General features: G+C 49.1%; 1 protein-coding gene across 1 annotated transcript; it reads right to left on the bottom strand.

Annotated features, from left to right (window-relative positions):
* Positions 1–14,197: 14,197 nt before the first annotated feature.
* On the bottom strand, positions 14,198–14,735 carry LOC138983192 (uncharacterized). Its single transcript, XM_070356603.1, has 2 exons — positions 14,340–14,735; positions 14,198–14,251 (listed from the first exon to the last, which is right to left on the bottom strand). The coding sequence occupies exons 1-2, from the start codon at positions 14,733–14,735 to the stop codon at positions 14,198–14,200; spliced, it is 450 nt and encodes a 149-aa protein (XP_070212704.1).
* Between the last annotated feature and the right edge of the window lie 1,476 nt (positions 14,736–16,211).

The following is a 16,211-nucleotide window of genomic DNA, read 5'->3' as shown; positions in this document are numbered from 1 at the left end:
ATCAGGAACCGACAAGGAATAAGATGAAATAGTTTTTAAAACGATTTCGGAAATTTAATTTTGATCTTAATTTTTATATTTTAAATTTTCAGAGCTTGTTTTTAATCCAAATATAACATATGTATATGTTTTTGGAATCAGAAAATGACGAAGAATAAGATGAAATTGTTTTTGGATCGTTTAATAAAAAAAAAATTTAATTACAAGTTTCCGATTTTTAATGACCAAACTCACTCATTAGTTTTTAAGCCACCAAGCTGAAATGCAATACCAAACCCCGGCCTTCGTCGAAGATTGCTTTGCCAAAATTTCAATCAATTTAATGGAAAAATGAGGGTGTGACAGTGCCGCCTCAACTTTTACAAAAAGCCGGATATGACGTCATCAAAGGTATTTATCGAAAAAATGAATAAAACATCCGGGGATATCATACCCAGGAACTCTCATGTCAAATTTCATAAAGATCGGCCCAGTAGTTTAGTCTGAATCGCTCTACACACACACACAGACAGACACACACACACACACACACACACACACACACACACACACACACACACACACACACACACACACACATACACCACGACCCTCGTCTCGATTCCCCCCTCTATGTTAAAACATTTAGTCAAAACTTGACTAAATGTAAAAAGTATAAACAGCATACTGGTCCGATATAAAAAAAAAATCATGTGCATAGACGGAAGAGGTTCTTGTATTCATTTCCGTTTCAAGTTGAGGAATTAATGCTCACTGTTATTAAGTTGTTCCAATTGTATTTCTCTTTCCCGTTGCGACCCACGGAGTCGCATTGCAAGTGCGTTAAAGAGTCTTGGTCACCAGAGCAGTTTGTGGATTTTGAAAGACAGCGCCCAATAGACAATGTGCTGACATAACTCTGTCGGGTTGTGAAAGAGTGAATGCCCTTGCTTTTAGCTGGACAAATAATCCACACGTGCTCCTTGTGCGCGTGTTTCAGATAGACCTCGCGAGTGACTGTCCCGTGGATTGTTTATCTCACTAAAAGTTACTTATATTTTGGTGAACGTGGTCCATATTAGGGGACACACACATACTTTGCGCAAGAAAGACGGGGCAAAACATTGATAAATGCAACAAATACAGTCTCAGCTGTCAAATATATAGCAATTTGTGTGTGTTAATAGCCTTGTCTGTGGAAAGACACTAGTCCGTTTTAAGCGTCAAATTTAGAATGAACGTTGTCAAAGCTGTTCAAAAAGACAGAAAACAACGCCTAGCGATTGTGTGGTTTGTACGTCTGCAACTGTTTCGGCATGTGGAAGTTATCCAGAGAGGATAAATGAAACGAATGAAATTGTTTTGAGCGCTAGAGCACTGTTAGGTCAGAACAGGATGTGGTCCATGTTAGGAGGGGTCCTATTGAATACCGGTAGAGCACTGTTAGGTCAGAATAGGGTGTGGTCCATGTTAGGAGGGGCCCTATTGAATACCAGTAGAGCACTGTTAGGTCAGAACAGGAGGTGGTCCACATTAGGAGGGGCCCTATTGAATACCGGTAGAGCACTGTTAGGTCAGAACAGGAGGTGGTCCACATTAGGAGGGGCCCTATTGAATACCAGTAGAGCACTGTTAGGTCAGAACAGGAGGTGGTCCACATTAGGAGGGGCCCTATTGAATACCGGTAGAGCACTGTTAGGTCAGAACAGGAGGTGGTCCACATTAGGAGGGGCCCTATTGAATACCGATAGAGCATTGTTAGGTCAGAACAGGAGGTGGTCCACATTAGGAGGGGCCCTATTGAATACCGATAGAGCATTGTTAGGTCAGAACAGGAGGTGGTCCACATTAGGAGGGGCCCTATTGAATACCGGTAGAGCACTGTTAGGTCAGAACAGGAGGTGGTCCACATTAGGAGGGGCCCTATTGAATACCGGTAGAGCATTGTTAGGTCAGAACAGGAGGTGGTCCATGTTAGGAGGGGCCCTATTGAATACCGATAGAGCACTGTTAGGTCAGAACAGGAAATGGTCCATGTTAGGAGGGGCCCTATTGAATACCGGTAGAGCACTGTTAGGTCAGAACAGGAAATGGTCCGAGGGGCCCTATTGAATACCGATAGAGCACTGTTAGGTCAGAACAGGAGGTGGTCCATGTTAGGAGGGGCCCTATTGAATACGGATAGAGCATTGTTAGGTCAGAACAGGAAATGGTCCATGTTAGGAGGGGCCCTATTGAATACCGGTAGAGCACTGTTAGGTCAGAACAGGAAATGGTCCGAGTGGCCCTATTGAATACCGATAGAGCATTGTTAGGTCAGAACAGGAAATGGTCCGAGGGGCCCTATTGAATACCGATAGAGCATTGTTAGGTCAGAACAGGAAATGGTCCACATTAGGAGGGGCCCTATTGAATACCGGTAGAGCACTGTTAGGTCAGAACAGGAAATGGTCCATGTTAGGAGGGGCCCTATTGAATACCGATAGAGCATTGTTAGGTCAGAACAGGAAATGGTCCGAGGGGCCCTATTGAATACCGATAGAGCATTGTTAGGTCAGAACAGGAAATGGTCCATGTTAGGAGGGGCCCTATTGAATACCGATACTAGAGCACTGTTATGTCAGAACAGGAAATGGTCCATGTTAGGACGGGCCCTATTGAATACCGGTAGAGCACTGTTATGTCAGAACAGGAAATGGTCCATGTTAGGAGGGGCCCTATTGAATACCGATAGAGCACTGTTAGGTCAGAACAGGAAATGGTCCATGTTAGGAGGGGTCCTATTGAATACCGATAGAACATTGTTAGGTCAGAACAGGAAATGGTCCATGTTAGGAGGGGCCCTATTGAATACCGATAGAGCATTGTTAGGTCAGAACAGGAAATGGTCCAAGTTAGGAGGGGCCCTATTGAATACCGATAGAGCACTGTTAGGTCAGAACAGGAAATGGTCCATGTTAGGATGGGCCCTATTGAATACCGATAGAGCATTGTTAGGTCAGAACAGGAAATGGCCCAAGTTAGGAGAGGCCCTATTGAATACCGCTAGAGCACTGTTAGGTCAGAACGGGAGGTGGTCCATGTTAGGAGGGGCCCTATTAAATACCGATAGAGCATTGTTAGGTCAGAACAGGAAATGGCCCAAGTTAGGAGAGGCCCTATTGAATACCGCTAGAGCACTGTTAGGTCAGAACAGGAAATGGTCCATGTTAGGTGGGGCCCTATTAAATACCGATAGAGCATTGTTAGGTCAGAACAGGAAATGGTCCATGTTAGGTGGGGCCCTATTAAATACCGATAGAGCATTGTTAGGTCAGAACAGGAAATGGTCCATGTTAGGAGGGGCCCTATTAAATACCGGTAGAGCACTGTTAGGTCAGAACAGGAAATGGTCCATGTTAGGAGGGGCCCTATTGAATACCGATAGAGCATTGTTAGGTCAGAACAGGAAATGGTCCAAGTTAGGAGGGGCCCTATTGAATACGGATAGAGCATTGTTAGGTCAGAACAGGAAATGGTCCATGTTAGGAGGGGCCCTATTGAATACCGATAGAGCATTGTTAGGTCAGAACAGGAAATGGTCCATGTTAGGAGGGGCCCTATTGAATACCGCTAGAGCACTGTTAGGTCAGAACAGGAGGTGGTCCATGTTAGGAGGGGCCTTATTGAATACCGCTAGAGCACTGTTAGGTCAGAACAGGAGGTGGTCCAAGTTAGGAGGGGTCCTATTGAATACCGGTAGAGCACTGTTAGGTCAGAACAGGAGGTGGTCCATGTTAGGAGGGGCCCTATTGAATACCAGTAGAGCACTGTTAGGTCAGAACAGGAGGTGGTCCATGTTAGGAGGGGCCCTATTGAATACCGGTAGAGCACTGTTAGGTCAGAACAGGAGGTGGTCCATGTTAGGAGGGGCCCTATTGAATACCGATAGAGCACTGTTAGGTCAGAACAGGAGGTGGTCCATGTTAAGAGGGGCCCAATTGAATTCCGGTAGAGTACTGTTAGGTCAGAACAGGAGGTGGTCCATGTTAGGAGGGGCCCTATTGAATACCGGTAGAGCACTGTTAGGTCAGAACAGGAGGTGGTCCAAGTTAGGAGGGGCCCTATTGAATACCGGTAGAGCACTGTTAGGTCAGAACAGGAGGTGGTCCAAGTTAGGAGGGGCCCTATTGAATACCGATAGAACATTGTTAGGTCAGAACAGGAGGTGGTCCACATTAGGAGGGGCCCTATTGAATACCAGTAGAGTACTGTTAGGTCAGAACAGGAGGTGGTCCATGTTAGGAGGGGCCCTATTGAATACCGGTAGAGCATTGTTAGGTCAGAACAGGAGGTGGTCCACATTAGGAGGGGCCCTATTGAATACCGGTAGAGCACTGTTAGGTCAGAACAGGAGGTGGTCCAAGTTAGGAGGGGCCCTATTGAATACCGATAGAACATTGTTAGGTCAGAACAGGAGGTGGTCCACATTAGGAGGGGCCCTATTGAATACCAGTAGAGTACTGTTAGGTCAGAACAGGAGGTGGTCCACATTAGGAGGGGCCCTATTGAATACCAGTAGAGCATTGTTAGGTCAGAACAGGAGGTGGTCCATGTTAGGAGGGGCCCTATTGAATACCGGTAGAGCACTGTTAGGTCAGAACAGGAGGTGGTCCATGTTAGGAGGGGCCCTATTGAATACCGATAGAGCATTGTTAGGTCAGAACAGGAGGTGGTCCATGTTAGGAGGGGCCCTATTGAATACCGGTAGAGCACTGTTAGGTCAGAACAGGAGGTGGTCCATGTTAGGAGGGGCCCTATTGAATACCGGTAGAGCACTGTTAGGTCAGAACAGGAGGTGGTCCATGTTAGGAGGGGCCCAATTGAATTCCGGTAGAGTACTGTTAGGTCAGAACAGGAGGTGGTCCATGTTAGGAGGGGCCCTATTGAATACCGGTAGAGCACTGTTAGGTCAGAACAGGAGGTGGTCCAAGTTAGGAGGGGCCCTATTGAATACCGGTAGAGCACTGTTAGGTCAGAACAGGAGGTGGTCCATGTTAGGAGGGGCCCTATTGAATACCGATAGAGCACTGTTAGGTCAGAACAGGAGGTGGTCCACATTAGGAGGGGCCCTATTGAATACCGGTTTACTAATCTCCGAGCCTGACCACTGCGCGGGCTACTCGGAAGAGCTCACACTTGCTTGACAATGTTATTCACACCAACAGACCTGCGAGTCGTTATGAGACAAGTGCACTGAACTACCCAGCAGTTAACCGACACGTCAAATCCTTGGAGTACATCGCGGAGAGGTTATAACGCGTCAAATTATTCCGTGAACGCGCCACCGTAAGGACAAGATCCAACGGCCGGGCTCCAGCAGTTTTATGAGACTCCTGTTTGGTTCCCCACACTCATACGGGCATCAACCGATATGCAAATGAGCCAGGGGAGAATACTCTATGGCCCAATAACCGAAATCCGCATCGCTTCCCCTTGGAGAGCATGTCCTGAGACAGTGTCACCAGGCATCAGAGAAGATTACCGTTAGATCTCATCTCGCGCCATGCGTAGTCTAGTTTTGTCACTCCCAGGCGGCTTAGTACAAAATGCTCCCAAGCACAATCTGCCATTACAGGAGGCGGGGTGTGTCGGTATTGCAGTGCAATGGCTGGAATAGGACTGCGACACATTCCGCAATAGCCGCTGTCGGCTGCTGCAAATCAGAATGGAGAGTCGTACTTCTGTGAACTTTGCGATCCCTGATTCTTCATTCAAAATAGAACAGCACGTCTACATTACTTCAGGAGATGGGAAAAAAAGAAAACGAAGTAAACAACAGGAGCGAAGGAAAACGAAAGGCAAGTCCTTGGGGAGGAGGGGAATCGGTTCGGACGGGAACTGAGATTGGACTTGGAGAGATACAGAAGGGGGAGAAGGGGGAGGGGGTAACTCTCTCTGTCACCTCAGCGCTCTAAACCGGTGTAGCGCCATCACGACGGAGCCATCGGGGGCATGTTATACAGGGGAAAGTGCACGAAAATAAAGTTAACAGAATATATGAATCGATTTTAAAAGTCAAAATGATCGCTTTTCAGACACCACGATTTTTGCCTCAGTTTCAACACAGTGCCTCAGTTTCAACACAGTGCCTCAGTTTCAACACAGTGCCTCAGTTTTAACACAGTGCCTCAGTTTCAACACAGTGCCTCAGTTTCAACACAGTGCCTCAGTTTCAGCACAGTGACACATTTCTTTCCGTCTGCAAAGCTGGCACCTTTGTCACATCTAACCTGATTGAAATGTGGCACTGTTTTTGACCACTATCTAGGAGTTTGTCCACGAACTGAAAGCGATGCTAACGCTATTTGATATCCTCTCCCTCTCCCTCTCCCTCTCTCTCCCTCTCTCTCCCTCTCTCTCTCTCTCTCTCTCTCTCTCTCTCTCTCTCTCTCTCTCTCTCTCTCTCTCTCTCTCTCTCTCTCTCTCTCTCTCTCTCTCTCTCTCTCTCTCTCTCTCTCTCTCTCTCTCTCTTATACCCTTTGTCTTGTGTTCAGGCATAGAGAGGTTTGCATTAACTCGTTTCAGTCGCCTTGAATATGTGCGCGATATAAATTGCATAAAATTAAAAGAAATAAAAATAAATCCCTGCGCTTAGAACTGTACCCACGGAATACGCGCGATATATTATAAGCCTCATATTGATTGATTGATTGACATGGGAGAAGATCGAATTACATTTTACGCCTTCGCGGTAATGACATTAGTGGCATGTGGTACAGGGAAGTGGGGGCGGCACCTTGGATAGTGCAGAGTATGGTGACTCCCATCTATTTGCATGCTCCGATAGGTCATCCAACTGTACGTGGTAGACACTGGAGTCAGAGGATCACCCGCTTTAAGACTCTCCCATTGTTGTAATAGGACACAGTATAACGGCCCTGGACGTGACCAAAAGGATAATACGCGTGGAGAAAACCGTAGTGCTCGTAAGGGGCTCCGCTCACATATGTAACTTCAGCAGGACCGACGACGCAGTGCAGCTTATCCCAGCCCGCTACACGTTGCATGAAAGAACAAGAGGCGAAGCCTTCAAGGCTCACGTAAGAAATCGACAAACAGTAACACAAACTCAATCACTCCGTCACACATACACACACACAGTAAGCATAGGTGACACGGTGCAAGAGTGCGAGACAGACACTAGATCTAGTGTCTGTCTGTAGCCTACTTACGGGGACACGACTGCCAGATGGCCAGATCGACACTGCGCTTTCGACCGCGCTTCCTCGCGCAGACACTGGAAACACGCTGTGCAGAATAACCTGTAGGAAATCTCCTTTGGCATCTTCTTTATCTATTTTTCTGGAGCTACGAAACCGAACAATGTGAAATCGTCTTCTCCGAATCGGCGAACCGCAGCTTGGTGATAACTGTATCTATACCACAATCCTTCACGCGATCTGACCTAACCTTGACCCCTGACCTGGTCTACATACCACACACGACACAAACCAGTCAGCTGTTTTTACCCCCCCAAAACCCCCCACCACCCGTTTTCTTTGGATACACACTTTAACTACATACGTGCCGACGAAATGTTGATCATTGCTTCAATACTTTGAAGCTGTTGCTTGAATAATAACCAGGTAAAATTAGTATTTCGGTGTTCAGTCAAATGTTAAAGTTTCTACCACAGACATACATACATACGCACGCACGCACGCACGCACGCACGCACGCACGCACGCACGCACGCACGCACGCACGCACAGACAGACAAAAGTTAGCATCGCATAGGCTACACTTACGTGAGCCAAAAACAGGCCAAGTACTCGTCATAATCCCTATCGCGGCATAAATAATAGTCTGTGCCGCTGAAATTGCGCAGGTATATTCTGCCCATAAGTGACGCAGACTGCATTGACTTTTCAGTCTCTCTGCTAATATCTGGGAACACCCTCTCTCTGCTGTTATCGGGGAACACCCTCTCTCTGCTGTTATCTGGGACACTCTCTCTCTGCTGTTATCTGAAAACACCTTCTCTCTGCTGTTATCTGGAAACACCCTCTCTCTGCTGTTATCTGGGACACCCTCTCTCTGCTGTTATCTGGGAACACCCTCTCTCTGCTGTTATCTGGGAACAGGCCCTCTCTCTGCTGTTATCGGGGAACACCCTCTCTCTGCTGTTATCTGGGAACAGGTCCTCTCCCTGCTGTTATCTGGGAACACCCTCTCTCTGCTGTTATATGGGAACACTCTCTCTCTGCTGTTATCTGGGACACCCTCTCTCTGCTGTTATCTGGGAACACCCTCTCTCTGCTGTTATCTGGGACATCCTCTCTCTGCTGTTATCTGGGACACCCTCTCTCTGCTGTTATCTGGGAACACCCTCTCTCTGCTGTTATCTGGGAACACCCTCTCTCTGCTGTTATCTGGGAACACCCTCTCTCTGCTGTTATCTGAGAACAGACCCTCTCTCTGCTGTTATCTGGGAACCTGCTGTTATCTGGGAACACCCTCTCTCTGCTGTTATATGAAAACACCCTCTCTCTGCTGTTATCTGGGAACACCCTCTCTCTGCTGTTATATGAGAACACCCTCTCTCTGCTGTTATCGGGGAACATCCTCTCCCTGCTGTTATCTGGGAACACCCTCTCTCTGCTGTTATATGGGAACACCCTCTCTCTGCTGTTATATGGGAACGCCGTCCTCTCCCTGCTGCTATCTGGGAACAGGCCCTCTCTCTGCTGTTATCGGGGAACACCCTCTCTCTGCTGTTATCTGGCAACCTGCTGTTATCTGGGAACACCCTCTCTCTGCTGTTATATGAAAACACCCTCTCTCTGCTGTTATCTGGGAACACCCTCTCTCTGCTGTTATATGGGAACACCCTCTCTCTGCTGTTATATGGGAACACCCTCTCTCTGCTGTTATATGAGAACACACTCTCTCTGCTGTTATATGGGAACACTCTCTCTGCTGTTATCTGGGAACACCCTCTCTCTGCTGTTATCTGAGAACAGGCCCTCTCTCTGCTGTTATCGGGGAACACCCTTTCTCTGCTGTTATCCGGGAACAGGCCCTCTCTCTGCTGTTATCGGGGAACACCCTCTCTCTGCTGTTATCTGGGAACACTCTCTCTCTCTGCTGTTATCTGGGAACACTCTCTCTCTGTTGTTATCTGGGACACCCTCTCTCTGCTGTTATCTGGGAACACCCTCTCTCTGCTGTTATCTGGGAACACTCTCTCTCTGCTGTTATATGGGACACCCTCTCTCTGCTGTTAAATGGGAACACCCTCTCTCTGCTGTTATCTAGGACACCCTTTCTCTGCTGTTATCTGGGACACCCTCTCTCTGCTGCTATCTGGGAACACCCTCTCTCTGCTGTTATCTGGGAACACCCTCTCTCTGCTGTTATCAGGGAACACCCTCTCTCTGCTGTTATCTGGGAACAGGCCCTCTCTCTGCTGTTATCGGGGAACACCCTCTCTCTGCTGTTGTCTGGGAACCTGCTGTTATCTGGGAACACCCTCTCTCTGCTGTTATATGAAAACACCCTCTCTCTGCTGTTATCTGGGAACACCCTCTCTCGGCTGTTATATGGGAACACCCTCTCTCTGCTGTTATCTGGAAACATCCTCTCTCTGCTGTTATCTGGGAACACTCTCTCTCTCTGCTGTTATATGGGAACACCCTCTCTCTGCTTTTATATGGGAACGCCGTCCTCTCCCTACTGTTATCTGGGAACACCCTCTCTCTGCTGTTATCTGGAAAACACCCTCTCTCGGCTGTTATCTGGGAACACCCTCTCTCTGCTGTTATATGAGAACACCCTCTCTCTGCTGTTATCTGGAAACACTCTCTCTCTGCTGTTATCTGGAAACACCCTCTCTCTGCTGTTATCTGGAAACACCCTCTCTCTCTGCTGTTATCTGGAAACACCCTCTCTCTGCTGTTATATTGGAACACCCTCTCTCTGCTGTTATATGGTAACACCCTCTCTCTGCTGTTAAATGGGAACACCCTCTCTCTGCTGTTATATGGGAACACCCTCTCTCTGCTGTTTTCTGGGAACACCCTCTCTCTGCTGTTATCTGAGAACAGGCCCTCTCTCTGCTGTTATCGGGGAACACCCTTTCTCTGCTGTTATCCGGGAACAGGCCCTCTCTCTGCTGTTATCGGGGAACACCCTCTCTCTGCTGTTATCTGGGAACACCCTCTCTCTGCTGTTATCTGGGAACACTCTCTCTCTGCTGTTATATGGGACACCCTCTCTCTGCTGTTATCTGGGAACACTCTCTCTCTGCTGTTATCTAGGACACCCTTTCTCTGCTGTTATCTGGGACACCCTTTCTCTGCTGCTATCTGGGAACACCCTCTCTCTGCTGTTATCTGGGAACACCCTCTCTCTGCTGTTATCAGGGAACACCCTCTCTCTGCTGTTATCTGGGAACAGGCCCTCTCTCTGCTGTTATCTGGGAACACCCTCTCTCTGCTGTTGTCTGGGAACCTGCTGTTATCTGGGAACACCCTCTCTCTGCTGTTATATGAAAACACCCTCTCTCTGCTGTTATCTGGGAACACCCTCTCTCGGCTGTCATATGGGAACACCCTCTCTCTGCTGTTATCTGGAAACACCCTCTCTCTGCTGTTATCTGAGAACAGGCCCTCTCTCTGCTGTTATATGGGAACACCCTCTCTCTGCTTTTATATGGGAACGCCGTCCTCTCCCTACTGTTATCTGGGAACACCCTCTCTCTGCTGTTATCTGGGAACACCCTCTCTCTGCTGTTTTATGGGAACACCCTCTCTCTGCTGTTATATGGGAACACCCTCTCTCTGCTGTCATCTGGGAACACCCTCTCTCTGCTGTTATCTGGGAACACCCTCTCTCTGCTGTTATCTGGGAACACCCTCTCTCTGCTGTTATATGGGAACACCCTCTCTCTGCTGTTATATGGGAACACCCTCTCTCTGCTGTTATATGGGAACACCCTCTCTCTGCTGTTATATGGAAACACCCTCTCCCTGCTGTTATCTGGGAACACCCTCTCTCTGCTGTTATCTGGGAACACCCTCTCTCTGCTGTTATATGAAAACACCCTCTCTCTGCTGTTATCTGGGAACACCCTCTCTCGGCTGTTATATGGGAACACCCTCTCTCTGCTGTTATCTGGAAACATCCTCTCTCTGCTGTTATCAGGGAACACCCTCTCTCTGCTGTTATATGGGAACACCCTCTCTCTGCTGTTATATGGGAACGCCGTCCTCTCCCTACTGTTATCTGGGAACACCCTCTCTCTGCTGTTATCTGGGAACACCCTCTCTCTGTTGTTATATGGGAACACCCTCTCTCTGCTGTTATATGGGAACACCCTCTCTCTGCTGTTATCTGGGAACACCCTCTCTCTGCTGTTATCTGGGAACACCCTCTCTATACTGTTATATGGGAACACCCTCTCCCTGCTGTTATATGGGAACACCCTCCCTCTGCTGTTATATGGGAACACCCTCTCTCTGCTGTTATCTGGGAACACCCTCTCTCTGCTGTTATATGGAAACACCCTCTCCCTGCTGTTATCTGGGAGCACCCTCTCTCTGCTGTTATCTGGGAACACCCTCTTTCTGCTGTTATATACTAATAAGAAAAAGTTAGGGACCACTTACGCAAACAAACACAGCTTCCAAACCACCAAACAAAATTGAATCAACTTTGTAACATGTTTAATTCATTATCTCTGCGATCGTTTTCCAAAATATGGTGACATTTCATTTACGCATTACGTGTCAACAAGCTCTAAAACAACATGGGGGTCGAAAACAAAATTTGCAAGTTCCGAACAGTTCAGTAATGGGTGTGTCCGCCGCGTTTTGCGATGCCTTCTGCAGTCCTGTTCCGCATCGAGTTTACCAGCTTCCTGTAGAAGGCCTGAGGAATGGCCTGCCATTCGATTTGCAGGAACTGAAGCAGTTGCTGCAGGTTCCTTGGGGGTGGGTGGTTGTTCCTCACTCGCCTGTCCAGCTCATCCCACAGGTGCTCGACGGGGTTGAAATCAGGGCTGCAGGCCGGCCAGTTCATCCTGGTGACACCAGCCTGCTGGATGAAGTTGTTGACCAGCCTCGCTCTGTGAGGTGTCGCGTTATCGTCCTGGAACACAGCATGCACACCAATCTGGTGTAGAGCGGGTAGAACCAAAGGGGCGACAATCTCATCTCTGTAGCGCTGGCCCGTCAGGTTGCCAACAATGTGGTAGAGGGGGGTTCTGTGTCGAAAACTGAAGGCCCCCCACACCATGATGGAGCCCCCGCCGAAGGCCACCCTCTCCTGCACCAGACCGTTGTTGTACCGCTCACCCTGACGCCTCCACACAAGAGCCCGACCGTCATGATGGTGCAGATTAAAGCGGGACTCATCGCTGAACAGCACATCGGCCCATTGCTGGCGTATCCACCTGGTATGGTTGTGACAGAACGTCAAACGAGCCTGGCGATGAGCTGCTGTCAGTCGTGGCCGTACAGCTGGACGACGTGATCGCAGGCCAACTTCGTGCAGGCGTTTGCGGATGGTTTTCGTGCTGACGTTGGTGTTTATTGCCACCCTCAGCTGGCCCCTGATGATGTTTGCAGTGGTGCCTCGCTGCTGCAGAGCTTGTCTTCTGATGAAGCGATCTTCACGCTGTGTTGTCTTCTTAGGCCGTCCTGACCTGGGCCTCTCTAGAACGCTGTTGGTGGCCTGGAAATTCTGATCAGTGCAGCCTGACCACGACAGAATGGGACACTCCAAGTCGTCTGCCCACTTCTCGCTTGCTTACGCCATCTTGCAGCCATGCGATGGCCCGGGCTTTGTTGAAGGTTTGTTTGTTTGTTTGCTTAACGCCCAGCCGACCACGAAGGGCCATATCAGGGCGGTGCTGCTTTGACATATAACGTGCGCCACACACAAGACAGAAGTCGCAGCACAGGCTTCATGTCTCACCCAGTCACATTATTCTGACACCGGACCAACCAGTCCCAGCACTAACCCCATAATAATGCAAGACGCCAGGCGGAGCAGCCACTAGATTGCCAATGTTAAAGTCTTAGGTATGACCCGGCCGGGGTTTGAACCCACGACCTCCCGATCACGGGGCGGACGTCTTACCACTAGGCCAACCGTGCCGGTCTTTGTTGAAGGTGGTCACCTTTCGTCTGGGAGGCATAGTGAGAAGATGGTGGCTAGCGGAAAATCGCGGGGCTATAAAGCCTAACTGATGACAACAGTTCACTCTCAACACATCCCCCCTGCACGTGCATAACGAATTTGTCATCTTTCCCGCCCAGGCTTGCCCACGCGCCAGCGTAAAAATGGTCCACTTTTTGCAGTTTGGCAGTTTCTGTCTCGTGCCCTGGCCAGGCCTCCGTGGATCCCGAGCAAGTTTCCTGCTTCTTCTTCTTCTTCTTGCGTTCGCCGTCACACCATCAGTTTAGTCTGCGAGACGAATGACGTCGTGGCTTCCAGGTCTTGTCTGCTCCCATAGAGTTTGGTGCGGAGAGGGACTGATGCTGGCCACACTTTGTCTCTGATTGGTTTGAGTTGGGGGCATGTCATTAAGACATGTTCTGGAGTCTGGTCTTCCAGACCACAGGGACAGGTTGGTGATGGGGTCAGCTTCAGCTTCCTGAACATGTGGGCGTTGAGGCGACAGTGACCAGTTCGTAGTCGCATGATCACTACTTGCTGCCATCGTTCTAGGAGATGATATGCGTCTCTCGTGGATTGTGGTCGCATTGCTGCCTTCACGAGGGTTTTCTTTTCAGCGAAGCTGACCGGGTTGTCTGGTTGTTCCTCCCTGGCTCCGAGTTTGGCGAGCTCATCAGCTGTTTCATTGCCTGGAATTCCGCAGTGTGCTGGAACCCATTGCAGGACTACTCGTCGAGTCTTGGCAAGCTCCTGGAGTTTCTCCATCAGACGAGGAAGTTTGTTTCCTGCAAGGGCTTCCAAGGCAGACAGTGCATCAGAGAGGAAAACAACTTGGGGGCATTCACTTTCCGAGTCATGAATCATGGAGGCTGCTTGCATGATGGCCTGAACTTCTGCTGCATAGTTTGAGCAGTACTTTCCTGTTGGTATCCCTGCTGTAGAAGTGTGCCCCCCAGGAGATCTCCTCCATTGGCCACGGCGTTTGTTGCTGAACCGTCTGTATATGCGTGAATCCAGGCGTCTTCAGGGTACCGTTCAGCAATCATGGCGAGTGTTAGGGTGCGCCTGGCAGTGTCGTTCTGGGAATCTCTTGAGGTAACGTAGGAGACTGTGGTGGAGATCTGAAGATTCTTGTAGTCTTCATTCCATGGCTGCGGCAGATCTGAGAAACTGATTGGTAGTGCTGATGGAGGTACAGAGGCTTGGTGCTCTCTGGAAAGTCTCTTGCTTTCATGTAAGAAGCTGCTGCGCTTGAGGCGGTTCTTTGTCAGGTTATCCATCCTCTTCTTCATCGGATGCGCAGGCAGGCACTTGAATTTCTCTGTCTGAACCATGACCTTGGCGTCTCTCCTCTGACTGAGGGGTTGAATGGCAGCAACTTCTTCCATGGTCTTTATTGGTGTGGATCTCATCGATCCAGTAATGATCCTGAGGGCTTGGTTTTGGACCCTGTCCAGTGTCTGCTGGTGGGTCTTCGCTGCTGTAGACCAAGCTGTGGAGCCATACTCAAGATGGGGCCTGACTGCTCCAGGGTAGACTCGCTTGAGTATCTCTTCGTTTGCTCCCCAGCTGGTTCCGGCTAGCTTCCGCATGATGGCAAGCTTACGCCTGGCCTTTGCTTCAGCATTGTGGATGTGGGGTTTCCAGGTCTGTTTCTTGTCAAAAGTGACACCAAGATGCCTCGTCATCACTTCTCAAGGGTGTGTCACCAAGCTTGATGGTTCCAGTCTTTTGTTTTGAGGATAGGGTGAAGAGTGTTGTGGAGGACTTTTCCTTGTTGATGGCAACACACCATTCATCTGCCCATGCCGCCAGCCGGTCAGCAGCCAGTTGCATCCTGTAGGTGGCAGTTGTGGCGTATTCCTCCTTGCACCACATCACCAAATCGTCAGCATATAATGCAGCGTGGATACCTTTGGGAAGAATTTGTACAAGGTCGTTGATGAATACCAAGAAGAGTGTAGGAGAGAGGACTCCTCCTTGTGGGACACCATGTCGCAGTAGTATTTTCTTGCCGACTCGACCGTTGACTGAGATTCTTGCTCTGCGGTTGTGAAGATAGGATCTGATCCATCGCAGCATGTTGCTTGCGATTCCACATCTCTGCAGTTTCACGAGGAGGCCATCAGTCCAGACCTTGTCAAAGGCTTTCTGTAGATCAATCCAGGTGGCGAAGAGGACCTTCTGTTCCTGGAATGCATCTTCTATTTCTTGGGAGAGATAGGTTGCCTGGTCTTCTGTGCTGTGAAACTGTCTGAAGCCTGCCTGTTCAGGAGCCAGGATGTTCTCAGTCTCTAGATACCAAAGCAGGCGCTGGTTGACCATCCTCTCTAGGGTCTTCACAGTGCAGCTGGTCAAGCTGATTGGTCTGTAACTAGCAGGCTTCTTCTTGTCTTTTCCTTTCTTATGGATAGGAATCATGATGGCCTCTCGCCAGACTTGTGCCAGTTTGCCTGTGTCCCAGCTGAGATTGAAGACCTCCAGTAGTTTCAGGACAGCTGTGTTGCCTAGGTGCTTCAGCATCTCGTTCGTGATCCCATCTGGCCCTGGGGATTTCCTGGTTTTTAGTTTCCTCAAGGCAATTTGTAGCTCATGAAGAGTGAAGGGTTGCTTCATGGGTTCCACATCTGTGTGGTGTTGTGGCCGCTCTCTCTGTTCTCTTCTTGCTTCTCTTTGTTGGACAGGACTGACAGGTACATTGCTCTTGTCTGCATAGTTGTCAGCAAGACGGTTAGCTGCTCGTCTCCCTGTCAGCATCTCTCCGTTCTCTTCCAGTGTCACATTCTGGCTTCTGTTTTCCTCATCATTGAGCTGTCCTACGACTCTCCACAGCTTCATTCCGTCTCTCTCAAGATTCAGCGCAGCGGTTTTTTCTCTCCAGCTTTTGCGTCTGGCCTGGATCTTTGCCTTGAGAAATTCAGCCTTTGTCTGCTGGAGCCGTAGGTGGTTCTCATCTGATGGGCTACTTTCTGCTGCCTGTCTGGCAGATTCCTTCTCATCCTGCAGTTCTTGTAGCTGGTTGGTCCAGTATGGTTTGTACTCTTTGCGAGCACCTCGTGGGATAGACT

This window comes from Littorina saxatilis, linkage group LG12 (genome assembly GCF_037325665.1).
Source record: "Littorina saxatilis isolate snail1 linkage group LG12, US_GU_Lsax_2.0, whole genome shotgun sequence".
Lineage (NCBI taxonomy): Eukaryota > Metazoa > Mollusca > Gastropoda > Littorinimorpha > Littorinidae > Littorina > Littorina saxatilis.
The sequence above is the reverse complement of the archived record's forward strand: the minus strand, read 5'-3'. Positions and strand labels throughout refer to the sequence as shown.

What these genes read in the sequence shown, in the direction of transcription:
- LOC138983192 (XM_070356603.1), bottom strand. Translation starts at nt 14,735, where the DNA reads ATGCGGAAGCTAGCCGGAACCAGCTGGGGAGCAAACGAAGAGATACTC. An exon ending in CCAGAGAGCACCAAGCCTCT is followed by an intron (nt 14,252 to 14,339) that starts GTACCTCCATCA and finishes TCTCCACCACAG; the next exon opens with TCTCCTACGTTACCTCAAGA.